This window comes from Rutidosis leptorrhynchoides, chromosome 4, assembly GCF_046630445.1.
Source record: "Rutidosis leptorrhynchoides isolate AG116_Rl617_1_P2 chromosome 4, CSIRO_AGI_Rlap_v1, whole genome shotgun sequence".
NCBI classification, from domain to species: domain Eukaryota; kingdom Viridiplantae; phylum Streptophyta; class Magnoliopsida; order Asterales; family Asteraceae; genus Rutidosis; species Rutidosis leptorrhynchoides.
This window is the reverse complement of record NC_092336.1, coordinates 108730904-108747554: the sequence shown is the minus strand read 5'-3', so window position 1 is coordinate 108747554 and position 16651 is coordinate 108730904. Positions and strand designations below refer to the sequence as shown.

Here is a 16651-nt window from a genome sequence, read left to right as displayed (position 1 = left end):
CAGCATGGCAGCGGCATCAGCAACGACGGCGGCAACAGCGACAACAACAACAGCGACAACACCGTTAAAAACAACAACAGTTTTATTATATTTTTAAATAAAATCTTTCTTTTCAGTTTTTGTTTAACTGCAGTACGGGATCACCCAGGGGGACTTAACCACCCACGTGTTCATCTCCCTGCAGTTGCATAACTCGCCCCCAACTGCTGCCCAGGAGGAAACCCGGCCCAATCCGCAACGCGATGTGCGAAAGGCACCCTTGGTGGAATTCAAGGGTAAATGGACAACATTGTGTGCAATGCTGCACTCCACGAGAGTCGAACTCCTGACCTCTCGTTATGAATCTACAAAGTTAATTAATTAGATTTAATATTCAATTGACTAAGCGTAATGTTGTTACATTATTATATGCCAAATATTATAAAAATTATATGCCAAATATTATAAAAATTAATATATGTATAGGATTTTATATACATACTAGTTAAAGACCCGAGATTTCGCGGGATTTTTGAAGGGTTTAATCATTTATGCTATAAAATTAAATATATAAATTAAAAAACTATTAATATGTCTAAATGAACATTAAACGAAATGTTTTTTAGGGGTTGAAATTTTTAAAGTTTCAAAATGTACTAACGAACTATTATTAAGTCTTTGATGAACATTAAACCAAATATTTTATAGGGGATTTAAATTTTATGTTTTTGCGATTTCGCGGGATTTTTGAAGGGAGAAATCATTTATTAATACCATATTATATTGTATTTGTTATTTTGCTTTGAAAATTGTAAAGTGTGTCGAAAATTGTAAACTAACCTAAGTGGAGATCAAGAAAACAGACAAACCTGATTTCGTTATGGTGGAATGGAAGGTAGTTGAGAGGATTTTGTAAATAAATTAATGGTAGCAGGTGGAGATCTTTTGCTTGTGAATATAAAATATATACTGCCTTTGTCGTTTCCAGTTTAATTTGGGTCGGATCAAAACTATCCACTAAATATGCTATATTCATTGGACTACGAATTGGGCTTGGACAAAACAACTATTAGATCATAAATATTGAATGTGGCCAACTAAGCATTGTTTTGAAATACTCTATATTTATTGGGCTACGAATTGGACTTGGACAAAACAACTATAAGATCATAAATATTAAATGTGGCCATAACTAAGCAGTGTTTTGAGTATGGTTTCCATTTGCATTCTAAAATATCAAGCAATTGAAATAAGTTGATAGGAGTGAATGCTTATGTAAAACAAAAGTTTAAACTTTATTTAAGCCATTAAATATGATTTTTTTTACCAGTTCATAGTCTTATATCCGATTAATATTATTCTTATATCCCATTTCAACCGTTCATTATTAATAAGACTATGACGAACATTAAAGTAAAGTTTTTTTATTGGCTACACATTTTAATAGTTTTAAAATATATCAATGAAAATATGAAAAAAAAAAAAAAAAACAAAGAAGTGATTTAAAATAAATAAATCTTCTTACTTTCTTGATGTTAACCCTAAACCCTATACACTAAACTCTAAACCCTAAACCATATATCTAAACACTAAACCCTAAACCAACCCTAAACCTAAACCACCAACCCTTTACCCTACACACTAAACCCTAAACCCTAACCTAAACTCTAAACCCTAAAACCTGTACCCTAAACCTTACATTCCAAAATCTAATCCCTAAACTTTAAACCCTAAACCATATAACATAAACCCTATACACTAAACCCTAAACCCCAAACCCTAAACTCTAAACCCTAAACCTTAAATTCTAAAATCTAAACCCTAAACCCTAAACCCTAAACCATATACCATAAACCCTATACACTAAACCCTAAATCCCAAATCTTAAACTCTAAATCCTAAACCCTATATATATATATATATATATATATATATATATATATATATATATATATATATATATATATATATATATACTTTAAACCATAAATTGTAAAAACTAAACCCTAAGCCCTAAAACCTATACCCTAAACCCTAAACAATAAATTCTAAAATCTAGACCTTAAACCTTAAAGTCTAAGCCATAAACCCTATACACTAAACTCTAAACCCTAAACTTTATATCTAAACCCTAAATCAACCCTAAACCATAAACCACCAACCCTTAACCCTACACACTAAAGCCTAAATCCTAAATCCTATACCCTGAACCTAAACCATAAATTCTAAAATCTAAACCCTAAACTCTAAAAACTAAACCCTAAACCCTATATCTAAACCCTAAACACTAAACCCTAAACCATAAACCATAATACCCTAAACCGTAAACTCCATGCCATAAATTCTAAAAACTATACCCTGAACTCTAAAGCCTAAACTCTAAACCCTAAACCCTTAACCCTAAACCCTATACACTAAATCGTAAACCCTATACACTAAACCTTAAACCATAAACTCTAAACCCTAAATTCTAAAATTCTAATCTTAAACCCTAATTCCTAAACTGTAAACCATAAACCGTAAACCCTAAATAGGTAATGACAATCTTCAATCATGATAACACAAATAAACAATCAAACAGTTCAAATGTGTTAAAAAAAAAAAAGGAATAATCTTGTTTAAATAAAAGTAAGAGACATTTGAGGCTAGGAGATAGTAGAGCAAGAATAAAGTGATTTTCCAATTCAAATCAGTAACTTCCACCTTCACTCCTTTTAGCGGTTTAACAGTCACCATCCCTAAATCTTATCCATACCTCTAAAACAATGAGATTATCTTTTGTGATCATAACTAAAATATAAGTAGTTACTATAAAAATGACGAGGAAAATGACACGTTAAAAATACTTGTTTGATCATAGTAAAATGCAGTTCCTACAATGAGCAATAAGTTAGCAAGTAAGCTTATTGGCATATATATGACTTAAATAATGGTGAGCTTGGAGCATGATGATTCCAAACCAATAGGTAGAGGAATGAGTTGTCAAGAAAGCTAGATCTTCTAAATAACGCAATGCTTTAATTTGGCATTCGAATCGCTATATAAACCAATCAAATATCTAATCCGTTTCAGTTCCAACCTGACCATGAACCAAAGCACCCTCATTGGTTCGATACTACTACACTTCAGATGTTAAAACTAATGGCAATTATAATGAACTAACGTCAATATAAGCAGAAGAAAGTCAAAAAAACATTTGTATATATGAATATATGATTTCATGCAAGGCATAAATTATAATTTAGTATGTACTTGCTACTTACCAAAAATAGAGAAGCAAACCGCTTAAAGCTTTGACACCACAGGTAAACACCTAAACCTTCAGAGCCAATTTTAAGAGAACCACCCACAAAGTGTCTATCATGTCTGTTAAAATTGACTATCAAAATTTACTTGGGTCATAATTAACCAGTTCATAAGTAAATGAATCAAAGTTGTCACCCTTATTAAAACGCTTTGAATAGTGTAACCCTGTTGACATCCAGTTTCATGTAACTACTACTATAACCTAAGAATATACTGGAATTTTCAGCTGTATATATCCAGATGTCTAATTTGAACAATTGTAAATCTACATTTGGAAAAATTACCATCCACGTATGTAGAACTAAAAAAGTGAGCCTTTTTTACTATAAAAATTCATATTTTTAATATGTATGTATATAACAATTTTTAGATGATAAATCATATATGTATCATATTCAATGTTGTGTAGTGTTTGATATATATAGTGTAGTGTAGACATTGGTAAAGTCAGTTGATTTTGAATACCGAACATAATTAAGGAAATAATAATTAAAAATTATTATATAGCAGTAATTACCCAAAAGATACCCATTTTAACCCCACTAGACAACCCATAAATCTTGCAACCTCTGTGTAGGGTTAGCGTGTCCCTGCCAACTTACACGTTTTGATCCAAGAAAAAGACATACCACAGCAGGGGTATCAAGACCACGGAGCAGTTACATCAGTACATAACAAAATTCCTTTCTCTACTTTGCAAAAGTCGAAGAATGATACGGTCTCTTCGAGTCGACCGCGAACTCCTAAGATAGAAGCCGATTCGAGATGGCTAATCTCCCAAGAAATATAGAGTAAGAAGAGACTTTGGTTCAAAACCACTTTTTCATTCATATCTTCCTCTATGCAAATTACAGAATTTAAATAGCAAACAAACGGTTACTACTATGAAATGGAAATTTGCACTAAAGTAACCCACTTACCTACTCTTAAGGGAATAATGGAAACATGCTAGTAATTTAAATAAACTACAACTAAATAAACTGACTACACTTCTAATATCCTAACATAATGGAACATGCATGAAAACACACACGTACAACCACAATTACTCTTCAACTGCTACCATTTGACCCATTAAACCAATATAGATCGATCCATGAGCCACTTATCCTTGCTCGTATCAATACCCACCCGTTAAAAATCAACCTTGTCCTCAAGGTTGGAGAAATATTCCATGGTGGTTTCGGAGGAGGTCGTCCATTAGTAGACTGAAAAAGTGATTTTCCGATGGCACGACAGTGAGCAGCATCAAAAGCACATAGTAGCATTTGAAAAGTCATCCACGGTGGTTTAGACTCGGTTTGAAGGACCACAAACTTTGGTGGTTTGTATTAGTGACCCGAGTCAACGAGAAAGGTAACAGGTTGATCACCAAGACGACCCTTATCATGCAAGGAACACGGGTAAGCAGATGATGGTGTGGACTGACACTACAAGAATATGACCCTTTAGGGAGGACAAAAGTCCTCACAATAGGTGCAAAAGTCCTCACAATAGGTTTATTGTGAGAACTTGTCCTCACAATAGAGTCCTCGCTATAGGCCCGACGCAATAGGTCAATTGTGACGACTATGTTCACGCTATAACATTTTTAAAAGAAAAATGAAAATGAAACGTTAAATACCTATTGTGAGGACAATGTCCTCACGATAGATAAATAATTAAAAAAACTGTCATCTACAAAAATACATAAATACAAACATAAATACATACATACTTACATATACAAACATAATTACATTAATACAAAAAAAAATTTGTGGGAACATGTCCTCACAATAGGTTAATTAATTTGTTTTTTCAAATGGAAATCGTGTCCTCGCAATATTCCTATTGTCAGGACGTGTCCTCACAATAGGTAAGCTGTAAATAAATCAGAAAGCTGCTGTATTTGCAGCTTATATCCCAGTTTGTCGGGTCGTTTTCCCAGTTTCATGATTTCCAGATTATCAACAATACAATATTAATAACATCAACATCGTCAATATCAACAACCAAATAAATAACGTTATATATCATTAAATATAATATATAGTTTTGCATGTTAAAATTACAAGTTTAAAACTTCTAATTCGAAAACTAAAAGTTTAAAACAAAATAACAACCTCGGAATAATACATTAAACTTTCTAGTCCTCGTCATTGTGCCTTGATTGCCTTCGCCATTTTACGGAGTATCACATTTCTTCTCTTGACGGTACTAATTTTCCCAAGCACTGACTTTACCTATGTAGGTATAAATATCTATAAGTAACACACATATACAATGAGGACCTTTTATTATATTTTACGTTCTAAGTTAAAAGAATTACTTGCGTCTTGTAGTTGAGTCACTCCCTTCAACAGGATAGTCCCATATCGCGAGTATGGCTTATCGAACAAGAGTATGGCTTATCGAACGAGAGTATGGCTTATCGGACGAGCGTATGGCTTATCGAACGAGAGTATGGCTTACCGGGTAAGCGTATGGCTTATCGAACGACCTTTAGGCTCATCGGACGACCTAAAGGCTCATGGGACGACCTTTAGGATCATCAAATGACCTTAAGGCTCATTGGACAACCTTAAATTCTGCCACCACAAATACATATATACTTAATTGTCTTGTATACATCTACAAGCATACAATATTAATTGTCTTGTATACATACATACATACAATATTAATTCTCTTGTATATATACATACATACTTACATATACAAACATAAATACATTATACACACATACATTCATATATATATACTTACACATATATATACTGTATACCGAGCTATATATACATAGACACATTCATACACTGTACATACAAACGTAGTTACATATACATACATTCATTATAGATATTGTAAATGACATTCATTATACAAACACATATATACACACTCATTCATTTATTATACAACCGTAATGTATATGACATTACGCATATACATCATAGATACATATATACGCATACAAACATTATACATACATACATACTTACATATACAAACATAAATACGATATACACATACATACATATATACTTACACACATATATACTATAGACAGAGTTACATAAATATATACACACATTAATACATTATACATGTATTAATGTATAATGTATTAATACATTAATACTTACAAACATACTTACATATACATATATTCATTATAGATGTTGTATATGACATTCATTTTACAAACACATATATACGTACATGCATAAATACATCATTATACATGATTACATATACAAATATTCATATACATATTTACATATACATACATTTATTAAAATTATTAAAAAGGTTAACAAAAAATCTATCAAAGATCAAATATAATAATTTTAATAAAAATATACTTAAATTTTTTAATTACCTACTGTGAGAACAAGTACTAGCAATACTTTAATATATACATACATACATTATACATGCATACGCTAATATAATTAGTTTTAACAAAAAGTATTAAGAAAATGAATTTAATTTCCTATTGTGAGGACACGTTCTCGCAATAGGTTGCGCGGGTTTTTATTTTAATTTAGAGGGAACTAAAAATTTAAATTTAATTCGTTTTAATAAAATCAGATTATTTTAAAAAGGTTAGTTACCGATTGTGAGAACAAGTCCTCTCGATAGGTTCCCAGCTTTTATTTGTTTATTTTTGAGGAAACTGAACATTTAAATATAATTCGTATTAATTATAATTGATTTATTAATTATCTATTGTGAGAACATGTCCTTGCAATAGATCTGGTCGAAAAAAATATTCAACGTTTCTTTAATTTTTCTTCTTTGACTAGAAAAAGAAAATCAAAAATAAAATAAATAACACCTATTGTGACGACAAGTCCTCACAATAGTATTAGTCAAACTAAAAAATCAACTTCAACTCTTATTTTTGTCATCTAGCTGCCTTTCTGTGAGGACATTAGTGTCCTCCCAAAAAGTGTCGTCACAAAAGGTCCATATTCTAGTAGTGTGAACCGAAGTACGACTGGTGGAAGTGAAGGGACTGTTGGTAGGGATTTCATGGTTTGTATTGGTGAGGACTTTTGTGACTTGTAAGTTGACAAGAGGAACGGTGTCAAGGGTTAGAGAAACTTGTGATTTTGTTGTCATGATTGCAACATTTGGGACAGGTGGAGCGTTGACATCGATGGTCGGTGGAGTGGAGTCGATGGTAGTGGTGGTGGTGACATAGGTAGAGAATTGGTTGGCTAACAATTCAAGTCGGGTGTTGTTGACTAGATAAAAAATGTTCAGCTTATCCATTTTCTCCTTCATTTGCTCAACGAGGACACTCATCTCCTCAACGAAAGTCATAAATGACTCACGTTGACTCAATGAAAGCACCATTGATACGGTCTCTTCGAGTCGACCGCGAACTCCTAAGATAGAAGCCGATTCGAGATGGCTAATCTCCCAAGAAATATAGAGTAAGAAGAGACTTTGGTTCAAAACCACTTTTTCATTCATATCTTCCTCCATGCAAATTACAGAATTTAAATAGCAAACGGTTACTACTATGAAATGGAAACGTCCACTAAACTAACCCACTTACCTACTCATAAGGGAATAATGGAAACATGCTAGTAATTTAAATAAACTACAACTAAATAAACTGACTACACTTCTAATATCCTAACATAATGGAACATGCATGAAAACACACACGTACAACCACAATTACTCTTCAACTGCTACCATTTGACCCATTAAACCAATATGGATCGATCCATGAGCCACTTATCCTTGCTCGTATCAAAGAACGTAGAAGTTCGTTTCTGCTGCTTTTGTTTCCCGTGAATATCAAAACATTCCACTTGAATATAACTATATAAGTAAGAAGCTACGAGTGAAATTTAACCGAATTACATGAAGAAAAGAAAACCATCACTTGATTTGACAGATTTCTTTTCAAGAAAGAGTAGAGAAGTACGAATCTTTTTGCACTTGGCACCACACAGTAACCTTGATGTAGACCTTCATTAGTCCCCTACAACATCCACAACATCAAATTAGATTGACGATTCGTGGGAAAAGGCGTAATTTTTGGCTACCAAATATAACAGTTTGTTTAACCTGGACCTCTCATCATATACATCAATGTAAACAGGAGTATTCCGAAAGGATAAGCGGGCCCGTCGACAAAAATTCATGGATCAGCCATTGACACCCAGCGTTCGTGTTCTTGAATTCATAAATGATAACCATATATAAACTGAGTGGAATTTATCTTACTTGGACTATGACAAAGCTAGCCCAAGAAAAGCAACCAGCAGTAATCATGAGAGATCCCTTAATCTGATCATGAGAACTTTTGGTGTTAACCGAAGATTGTTGATGAATCGTATGCTGATATGTCCATGGAAATTGAATCACGGGGCCCGTTATTAGTGTCATTATCATCGCTCCCCCAACCGTCACTAATGTACCTATGATCTTCCCTTGGCTATGTAAACTCTCCATCTTCACCTTCTCAAGTCTACCAAAAACAAATAAGCCCGGCCCATTTACATGTAGCCATAATAAACTGCCTGATTAATTAGAGAAAAAAATTGATTACCTTAAGATCCAAGCCATAACAAAAGTAATGGCAGGGACGATGTTACACATAGCCGTTGCAAAGGTTACCGTTGTTAAATTCATTCCAGAATAGTACAAATTCTGGTATATCACAGGCCTATTGTACAATATCAACCACCATATAACAATTATATATGCTTAAAATACTCTCTAGCAATTCAGACTTGAAAATTTATAACATGGACAGGCTACAATTTACAAATATAAGCATATTGTATTGTTTTGCAACGTGTATATATATATATATATATATATATATATATATATATATATATATATATATATATATATATATATAATACATACTCTAGTAGTCCCAGAACCATAATCTTGATGAAGATGGAAATAGTCATTTTTGGCCTAACTTTCCTGTTTGGGTCAAAAAAGCAATGATCAAAAAAATGATAGCATACAAGAAATAATTAACATGAAAGATCATACCTTTCAGAGAAGAAAGCAAAAGAAGCAAAGCAGAGAACTGCAAACGTGTTTCGATAAACAGCGAAAGTGTAATGATTTAAGTCTTTGTTTAGTGCAGACTTAACCACTAATCCGTTAACTGCATATGAAGTCTGCAAGAAAATCATGAATATGAAAGGCTTGGTACGAACATACACCCGCTTAAAACACTCTTTAGACATGTTTCTGAAATTTTCGAGTTATGTATCTGTGAGTACAGAGTGGATTCTGGTGGTATATATACTAATACAGTTGAAAAGTAGTCTTCATGGATGCATGCGCTTTGATTTTTTCTAATTTATGTTTAAATATTATCTGCTTCTTGCAGAAATTTTAGCTATAAGGATCTTGCAGATAAGTAAGTTATAATAGTAGATATAAATAAGTAATACAGCTTATCAAGTTAGTCAAGAATAAAATAAGTAAATACATAGCATAATGCGTAACAAATTAAAAATGGTAGATCATCTAATTTATATAATTCACTACAAATTCATTAAGATATTGCTGTAAGATACCTGTAACAAAGTTTTAGAAGGTTGAAGGATCTAATAATCTCTGCAAATAAGTGTAAGACGTGGCACTCGTTGAAGCATGTCATGACGTACCACTCATGGAAGCGGCTGCACTTGTAACCTTTTGTTGACATAACTTTAGCAATCAATAAACCACTCTTGTAACATACAACCAACACAACCATTAAGGAATCACATTAAGAATAAAACTAAGAGGGTGTTTGGTTTTTTATTAGATTAAAATACCTTTATTGCATCTCCAACCATTTGAGGTGAGAGGTACAACCCTTGAAAAAAAGTCTTCATGATGTCGCCAGGTGTCGAGCCACAATCAACCCCGAGTCCCCGAGCAGAGAGTCGAGCTGCTGCAGCCTTAACCCATTTTTCTTTCCCTGCAACGGACCCACCGCATGGTGAAATTGTTCCACCGGGATTTTTAATCAAACTTCCTGCAATAAGATCTGCCCCATGTTTATCCGTTATCATAAATATCCGATTCGTTTCTAAGAAACGAAATAAAAAGTAAACGTAACACCATCGTAAGTTCAAGGGCTTTTGTGAATTCACCATAGCAATTATCCACCATAACCATACAACTTGGATTTTGCGTCTGCATTAACATTATTTTGTCACATAACACATGGAAATAATAAGAGTATAATGAAAAGAATAGTATAAGAGTAAATTAAAAACCTTGATAATGTGTATTGCCCTAGCTATTTCGTTGACACTTAAAACTTTTACGCCAAGAATATCCATATGATCTTTGATTAAGGGCACATTTAGTTTGAGGTTTTAAAGCAAATTCAAGAGCATCCCAATCAAGCCCCCCATCATCTGCAAGCTGAAACAAGTTGAACGGTTAATTTCCTTTAATAAGTTTGACCAATTAGAGAATTAAAAGATAGCCAAATTGACAGGTCCAAAAGTAAACAAGCCGAAACCAAGCTAAGTAACAACTTACTGCAACTTCTCGATACTTGATTCCAAAATCTTTGAGAGAACCTAATCCATTGCCATCTCTTATTCCTATAACTTCTTCCAGAGTATCGTAAGGAGCAACAACAACCGACAATAACTAAAAAACCGAATCAATCATTACAAAACTCATAATGATAAAATGCACAAAAAGATACTATAGTCCTTTGACGATTTAAAGTAAGAAAATGAAGTGTTACCAAAATGAAGTGTTACCTCATCACCCAGCCTCAAGAAAGCGAAAAGTGCACAGGTAATAGCATGAGTTCCTGAAAAAAACTGAATTTAAACATATTAAGTCAACTGAGCATGTACAAATAATGGTAGAAAGAACCCATGATTGATTATTTATGAACTTGGTGAACCTGTGACCAGAAAATTGCAGTTTCAGCACCAAATATAATAACAATCACACATCATACATACTAATTATAAAACTATTGAATGAAAAATCAAGAATGACTCAATTATCATGATTTGATTCCAAATTACGGAATCATTATAGTACGTACTAATCTATAAAAGTAAATTTTATGCAACAATAACAAAGACATACACAAACAACATACCGATTAAAATAGAAAAGGGGAAACAGATCGAAACCCTAAAAATAAGCTCAATCATCATCAGAAAAATCATCACATTAAGTTACAGTATCTGCTCGAAAACATCAATAATAAGAATAAGAATTAATTATTATAAAATACCTGCAAATCGATGAAGATTAAAAACGGTTGATCGATGCTTCGTCGATTTTGATATAGATAAACTGAGAAAATTTGAAGGATAAGTAGCAAATACTTACCGAATTAAATTCTAGGTATCCATTAGGTATGGAAGAAGATTAGTCGATGGATGAAGAAGATAAATTGATTTAGGTCATTTAGTCCTAAGTTTGGTCAGGATGATGGATCCGATTAGAAAATTTTAAGGTCCCGTTTTTTTTTTTTTTTTTTTTTTTTTTTTTTTAAGGGGAGGTTCTTCCACCATCTTTTTCCAATTATATCCTTCATTTAAATTATAAGAACAATTTGTATAAGACATTATTAAGGGCAGTTTAGTATTTTTAAGTGGAAGTAGTAAAAATGGAGGTGGATATATCAATTCCCTTTTTAAGGGTATTAAGGGTATAATATTGATTAAGAATGATTTATTAGCTAATATTTTAAGTGAATGATTAAGGACCGTTAGATCAAGGGGTATTGTAACGTAATTTTCTAATCTAACGGTAAGTAAGGGGGTTTTGAAAACAATTATTAGCTAAACTCTCTTTTAATGTATACTAGTTAAAGACCCGCGATTTCGCGAGATTTTTGAAGGTTGAAATCATTTATTAATACCATATTATATTGTATTTGTTATTTTGCTTTAAATTTAGTTATCCAGACAATCTCACAATAGAAGATCATCAATATGAAGTTGTTGTTTCCATAATAATACTATTTTTAATATATTTATATTGACAATTTTTTTTAATATACAGAAGAATAATCTTATACAAAGATATAATATCTTACATTTTAGTTGTTTAGTTGCAACTTGTATTTAATGATAAAATCTGTAGCGAATCAAAATTACCATCATTCATCGATTGACATATCATAAAATTCAATTACATGTCAAACTATTCATTGGTTACTAAACTACCATAAGTTATATATTAAAGTGTTTAATAATTACATACCTAAGCATCAAAAAAGAAAGAAACTAAATCCATATTCATTAACACTTCTGCACAAACTAACGGACAACCTGCATAATCAAAGACTTTGATACCGAAACAAATTGTTACACCGGGTGAGTTCCATCTAGGACCATGATGAACCTGCGTTCGTCAAGCATGAACGCAATCAAACTCTGGTCGTCCGGAACATACCCATTTACAGTTAAGAACTTTAGCCACCCTTTAGAAACATACTTTTTCTTTTATCTTTTTTCTTGCTTCAAACCCCATATATGAGTTTTGTTGTTCAGATCGAGACACTTATAGTTACAATTACTTTGTAGTTCAAGTAGTTTTTGAAGCTCTTCCGGTAGCCGCTAAATCACACTCATATTTTTATCGTTAAACATTCCATAAACATTTGTCAATAACATGTTCAAAAAAAAAAAAGAAGATTCTCAAATGTACTTATGAATGTGACCTATCAATGGTTATATCATATTTGGTAAAGTATATTTTGTCCCAAAGATTTTCTTTTCGGATCTTGAAGAAAACGTACGTAGTATGACCGCTGGTCCAGGAGTGGAGTCTTTCAGCTTCAGCGAGTTGTTCTCTAATATTCAGACTTGTATGATCGGATGCATCAGGATTTCTGGTGGCATTGAGAAATTCGGTCTTACTAATTTCTACAAAATCCGAAATATCATCAAATAGTTCAGTGTCTTCCAAATGTCTCTTGTGTGAAACCAATGGACCATGAGAAGTCGATCCTGTTTCCCATTTGTTTGGCTGAGAAGTCTGAGCAGAATTCTGTACTTAAGGAATCAATTGTTACACGCGCAATATATGAAGTAAATATTGAACAGAAATTAAATGTATACAAACAATATTGTATGATACTAAAGTGAACATGTATTGATCAACTTTAAAGCTAAAAAAAAAAAGAATTAAAGGTGTTGGCATAAAAAGCCTAAGCATTATATAAGATCTAAACTGATGAAGACTTCTATAACCACTTCTTGAAAATTGAAACAAAGTTAACAATTTTAAAAAAACCACACATTTAATACAAATGAAAATGCCAGTGACTTCAGATATAAGTTATTATATAATGAAATATTAATCCAAAAACATTACTGTTTTAATAAATAATTACGTTCATCGTGTGGATCTTCAAGTCATTACATGTGTTGAGATTAAATCAATTTATGTGCAAAAAAAAGAACATTAGTTGTATTTAGGGTGCAGATCGATTGGTTCATTTAAAAGTCTTGACTAATATATGTTTTTTTTATAAATCATAAGCAAAATCAGTTAGTAATCCAGCTTTAAAGGGCACTATACAATTTGTTAGCATATTAAGTCTAAGCAATATCATTGGTGTTAGCATTACACGTCTATGTGTGCATTTGTAAGATTCAATCCATTTATGTCCAAGCAAAGAACACAAATTGATTTAAAAGTGCAGATCAATTGGTTCATTTAAAAGTGTTGAATAAAATATATATTTTGTTATTATATTCCCGAAGTAAAATAAGTTTGGTTTTTAGCTTTAAAGTGTAAAATACAGATTGTTGGCATATAAACCCTAAACATCATCACTGGTAGAATTCTGCACATAATTAAAGAATATATAGAGATGCAATATGAAAACTGAACAGCTGATATGAACTTTATTTACAACACAGTTCACATCATCACACCTACATGTGTGAAGTTGTGACTGAAAAGATTGATACTAATCACTCATTTTTAAGTGATGTTAAATAGATTTATGTGCAAATAAATAACATAAATCCATATAAAGAGCAGATCCATTGGTTGATTTTAAAGTTGTTTAAATAAAAACTTGTGATGATAAACCCTAACCCAAATTCATCATGTTTTGAAATCGATATACCCTATTATCAATGCAAAATGTGTCAATAATTGTAAACTACCCTAAGTGGTGATCTAGCAAACTGACAAACCTGATTTCGTCATGGTGAAATGGCTGGTAGTTGAGAGGATTTTGTAAATAAATTAATGGTAGCAGGTGAAGAGATCTTTTGCTTCTGAATATAAAATATATAGTGTCTTTTTCGTTTACCGTCACTTTAATACAGGTCGGATCAAAACTATCCACGAAATATTTTCTATTCATTGGGCTACTAATTGGGATTGGACAAAAAAAAACTATAAGATCATAAATATTAAATGTGGTCACAACTAAGCAGTGTTTTTAAATACTATATATTCATTTGGCTACGAATTGGGCTTGGACAAAACAACTATAAGATCATAAACATTTAATGTAGCCACAACTAAGGAGTGTTTTGAGTATGGTTGCCATTTGAATTTTAACTTATCAAGCACTTGGAATAAATCAATAGGAGTGAATGCTTATGTAAAACAGAAGTTTAAACTCTGTTTAAGCCATTAATGTGATGACCCGGGAATTTCCGACCAAATTTAAACTTAAATCTTATTTGATTTCGATACGATAAGCAAAGTCTATAATGTTGAGTCTCAAAAATTTTGAACTGTTTCATATATTCAATTGACCTTTGACTATCCCCGACGATTCACAAACAATTGTTTGTAAATAAATATGTATATATATTTATAAATGTAAGTATATCTAATAAATCAAAATTATAAAATATAATTTAAATATTAGAAATAAATATGTAAAGTAATATGTGATGTAATTTAAACTACTATTATGATTATATAGATATGTATATATATGTATACATAAATATTTCTTGTATATATATATATATATATATAATTATATTAAATCTAATTGTTTAAAAACATATAATATATTTATTTTAGTAGTTAAAACTTGATATTTAAAACTGTTTGCATATAGAAAGAGAATATATTAAAAATAATTGATTTCGAGCCTAATCAGTAAACGTCAGTGACACTCGGTTGACGTTTCGTTAGTTTTAATATAGATATAATACATGTTCATGAATGATTAAGATAAAAATTGGACTGTAAATTGATTACGAAGATTTTAGAATTTGTCAAAAATATTTTTATCTTTTTAGTTTAAATTTTAGTACTCCGTACATATTATTTGGTACAGAAAATAAATAACTACCGAACCTTTTGATCAGGTTTCAAACAGTTAATGAGTGAAATAATTAGATATACTTAATCTAAAAGTTTGGGATTTTTAGGAACACTTTTATCCGTAACTGTTTAGCAATGGACACGACATAATACCCTAATTAAATATATCAATTAAATAGTGGATGATGGCTATACTGTACTAAAAAGTTCCGTGAATGGTGATGGAGAATCATTAGGATATTATTGCTATTAATTATTATTATTATTAGTTACTATTATAAATATATTATCATTATATATGCGTATGATATGTATATGATCTATACACACACATGTTTTGCCTACAACCATCACCACCTCACGAGCCATCACCTATCATCACTGCCGCCACCCCCAACCACCATAGTTGTCACCATAAACCACCATGGTCTTCATTTACTACCCTCACCATTATCACCCGAACCCACAACCGAACCTATCATCAACTAAACATCATCGAACCACTCTTCACCCTCACCCTCTTCGTGAACCACCACCGTCTGGGAATCACCACCATGAGCCACCTAAACAACCACAAACCACCATGATACCTATCTCAATCTCTCTCTATCTCTCTTACTCTCTCTCTCCCTCTCTCTACATTTTTTCGAAAACCTTGAAAACCGCCATTTTATGTTAAGCAATGAAACCTGCAGCTGCTGCTGCACTTTCTTTCTGTTTTTAGATTGCAGTTGAACAACAACCCTACCATGATGACCACCATCCACCGTCACAACCGCTATCACCAACATAGTTATATATATATATATATATATATATATATATATATATATATATATATATATATATATATATATATATATATTTTTCTTTTCTTTTTGCGTTCAAAACTCCACACAACCGGCACCATAAATTCTCGGGTCACCTTCACAATCATCAAACCCATTTTCTTGATTATGTCTATTTTTCTCGTTCAAAACCCAGACCAACCAAACTGTTCGATGTTTTATATTTTTTTTGCTGCAGCTGCTATTCTCGTTTCCATAGCCTGTTACAACGACGACAGTACGACGATGTGATGATGAGCTGTTGTTGTTGTTGCCACTAT

At 32.0% G+C, this 16651-nt stretch overlaps 1 protein-coding gene and 1 pseudogene across 1 annotated transcript; both read right to left on the bottom strand.

Annotated features, from left to right (window-relative positions):
* Nucleotides 1–7969: 7969 nt before the first annotated feature.
* Nucleotides 7970–9215, bottom strand: LOC139840894 (WAT1-related protein At2g39510-like). Its single transcript, XM_071831135.1, has 5 exons — nt 9169–9215; nt 8843–8959; nt 8518–8761; nt 8216–8272; nt 7970–8125 (listed from the first exon to the last, which is right to left on the bottom strand). The coding sequence occupies exons 1-5, from the start codon at nt 9213–9215 to the stop codon at nt 7970–7972; spliced, it is 621 nt and encodes a 206-aa protein (XP_071687236.1).
* LOC139840893 (uncharacterized) lies at nt 8632–16334 on the bottom strand (annotated as a pseudogene).
* Nucleotides 16335–16651: the final 317 nt, after the last annotated feature.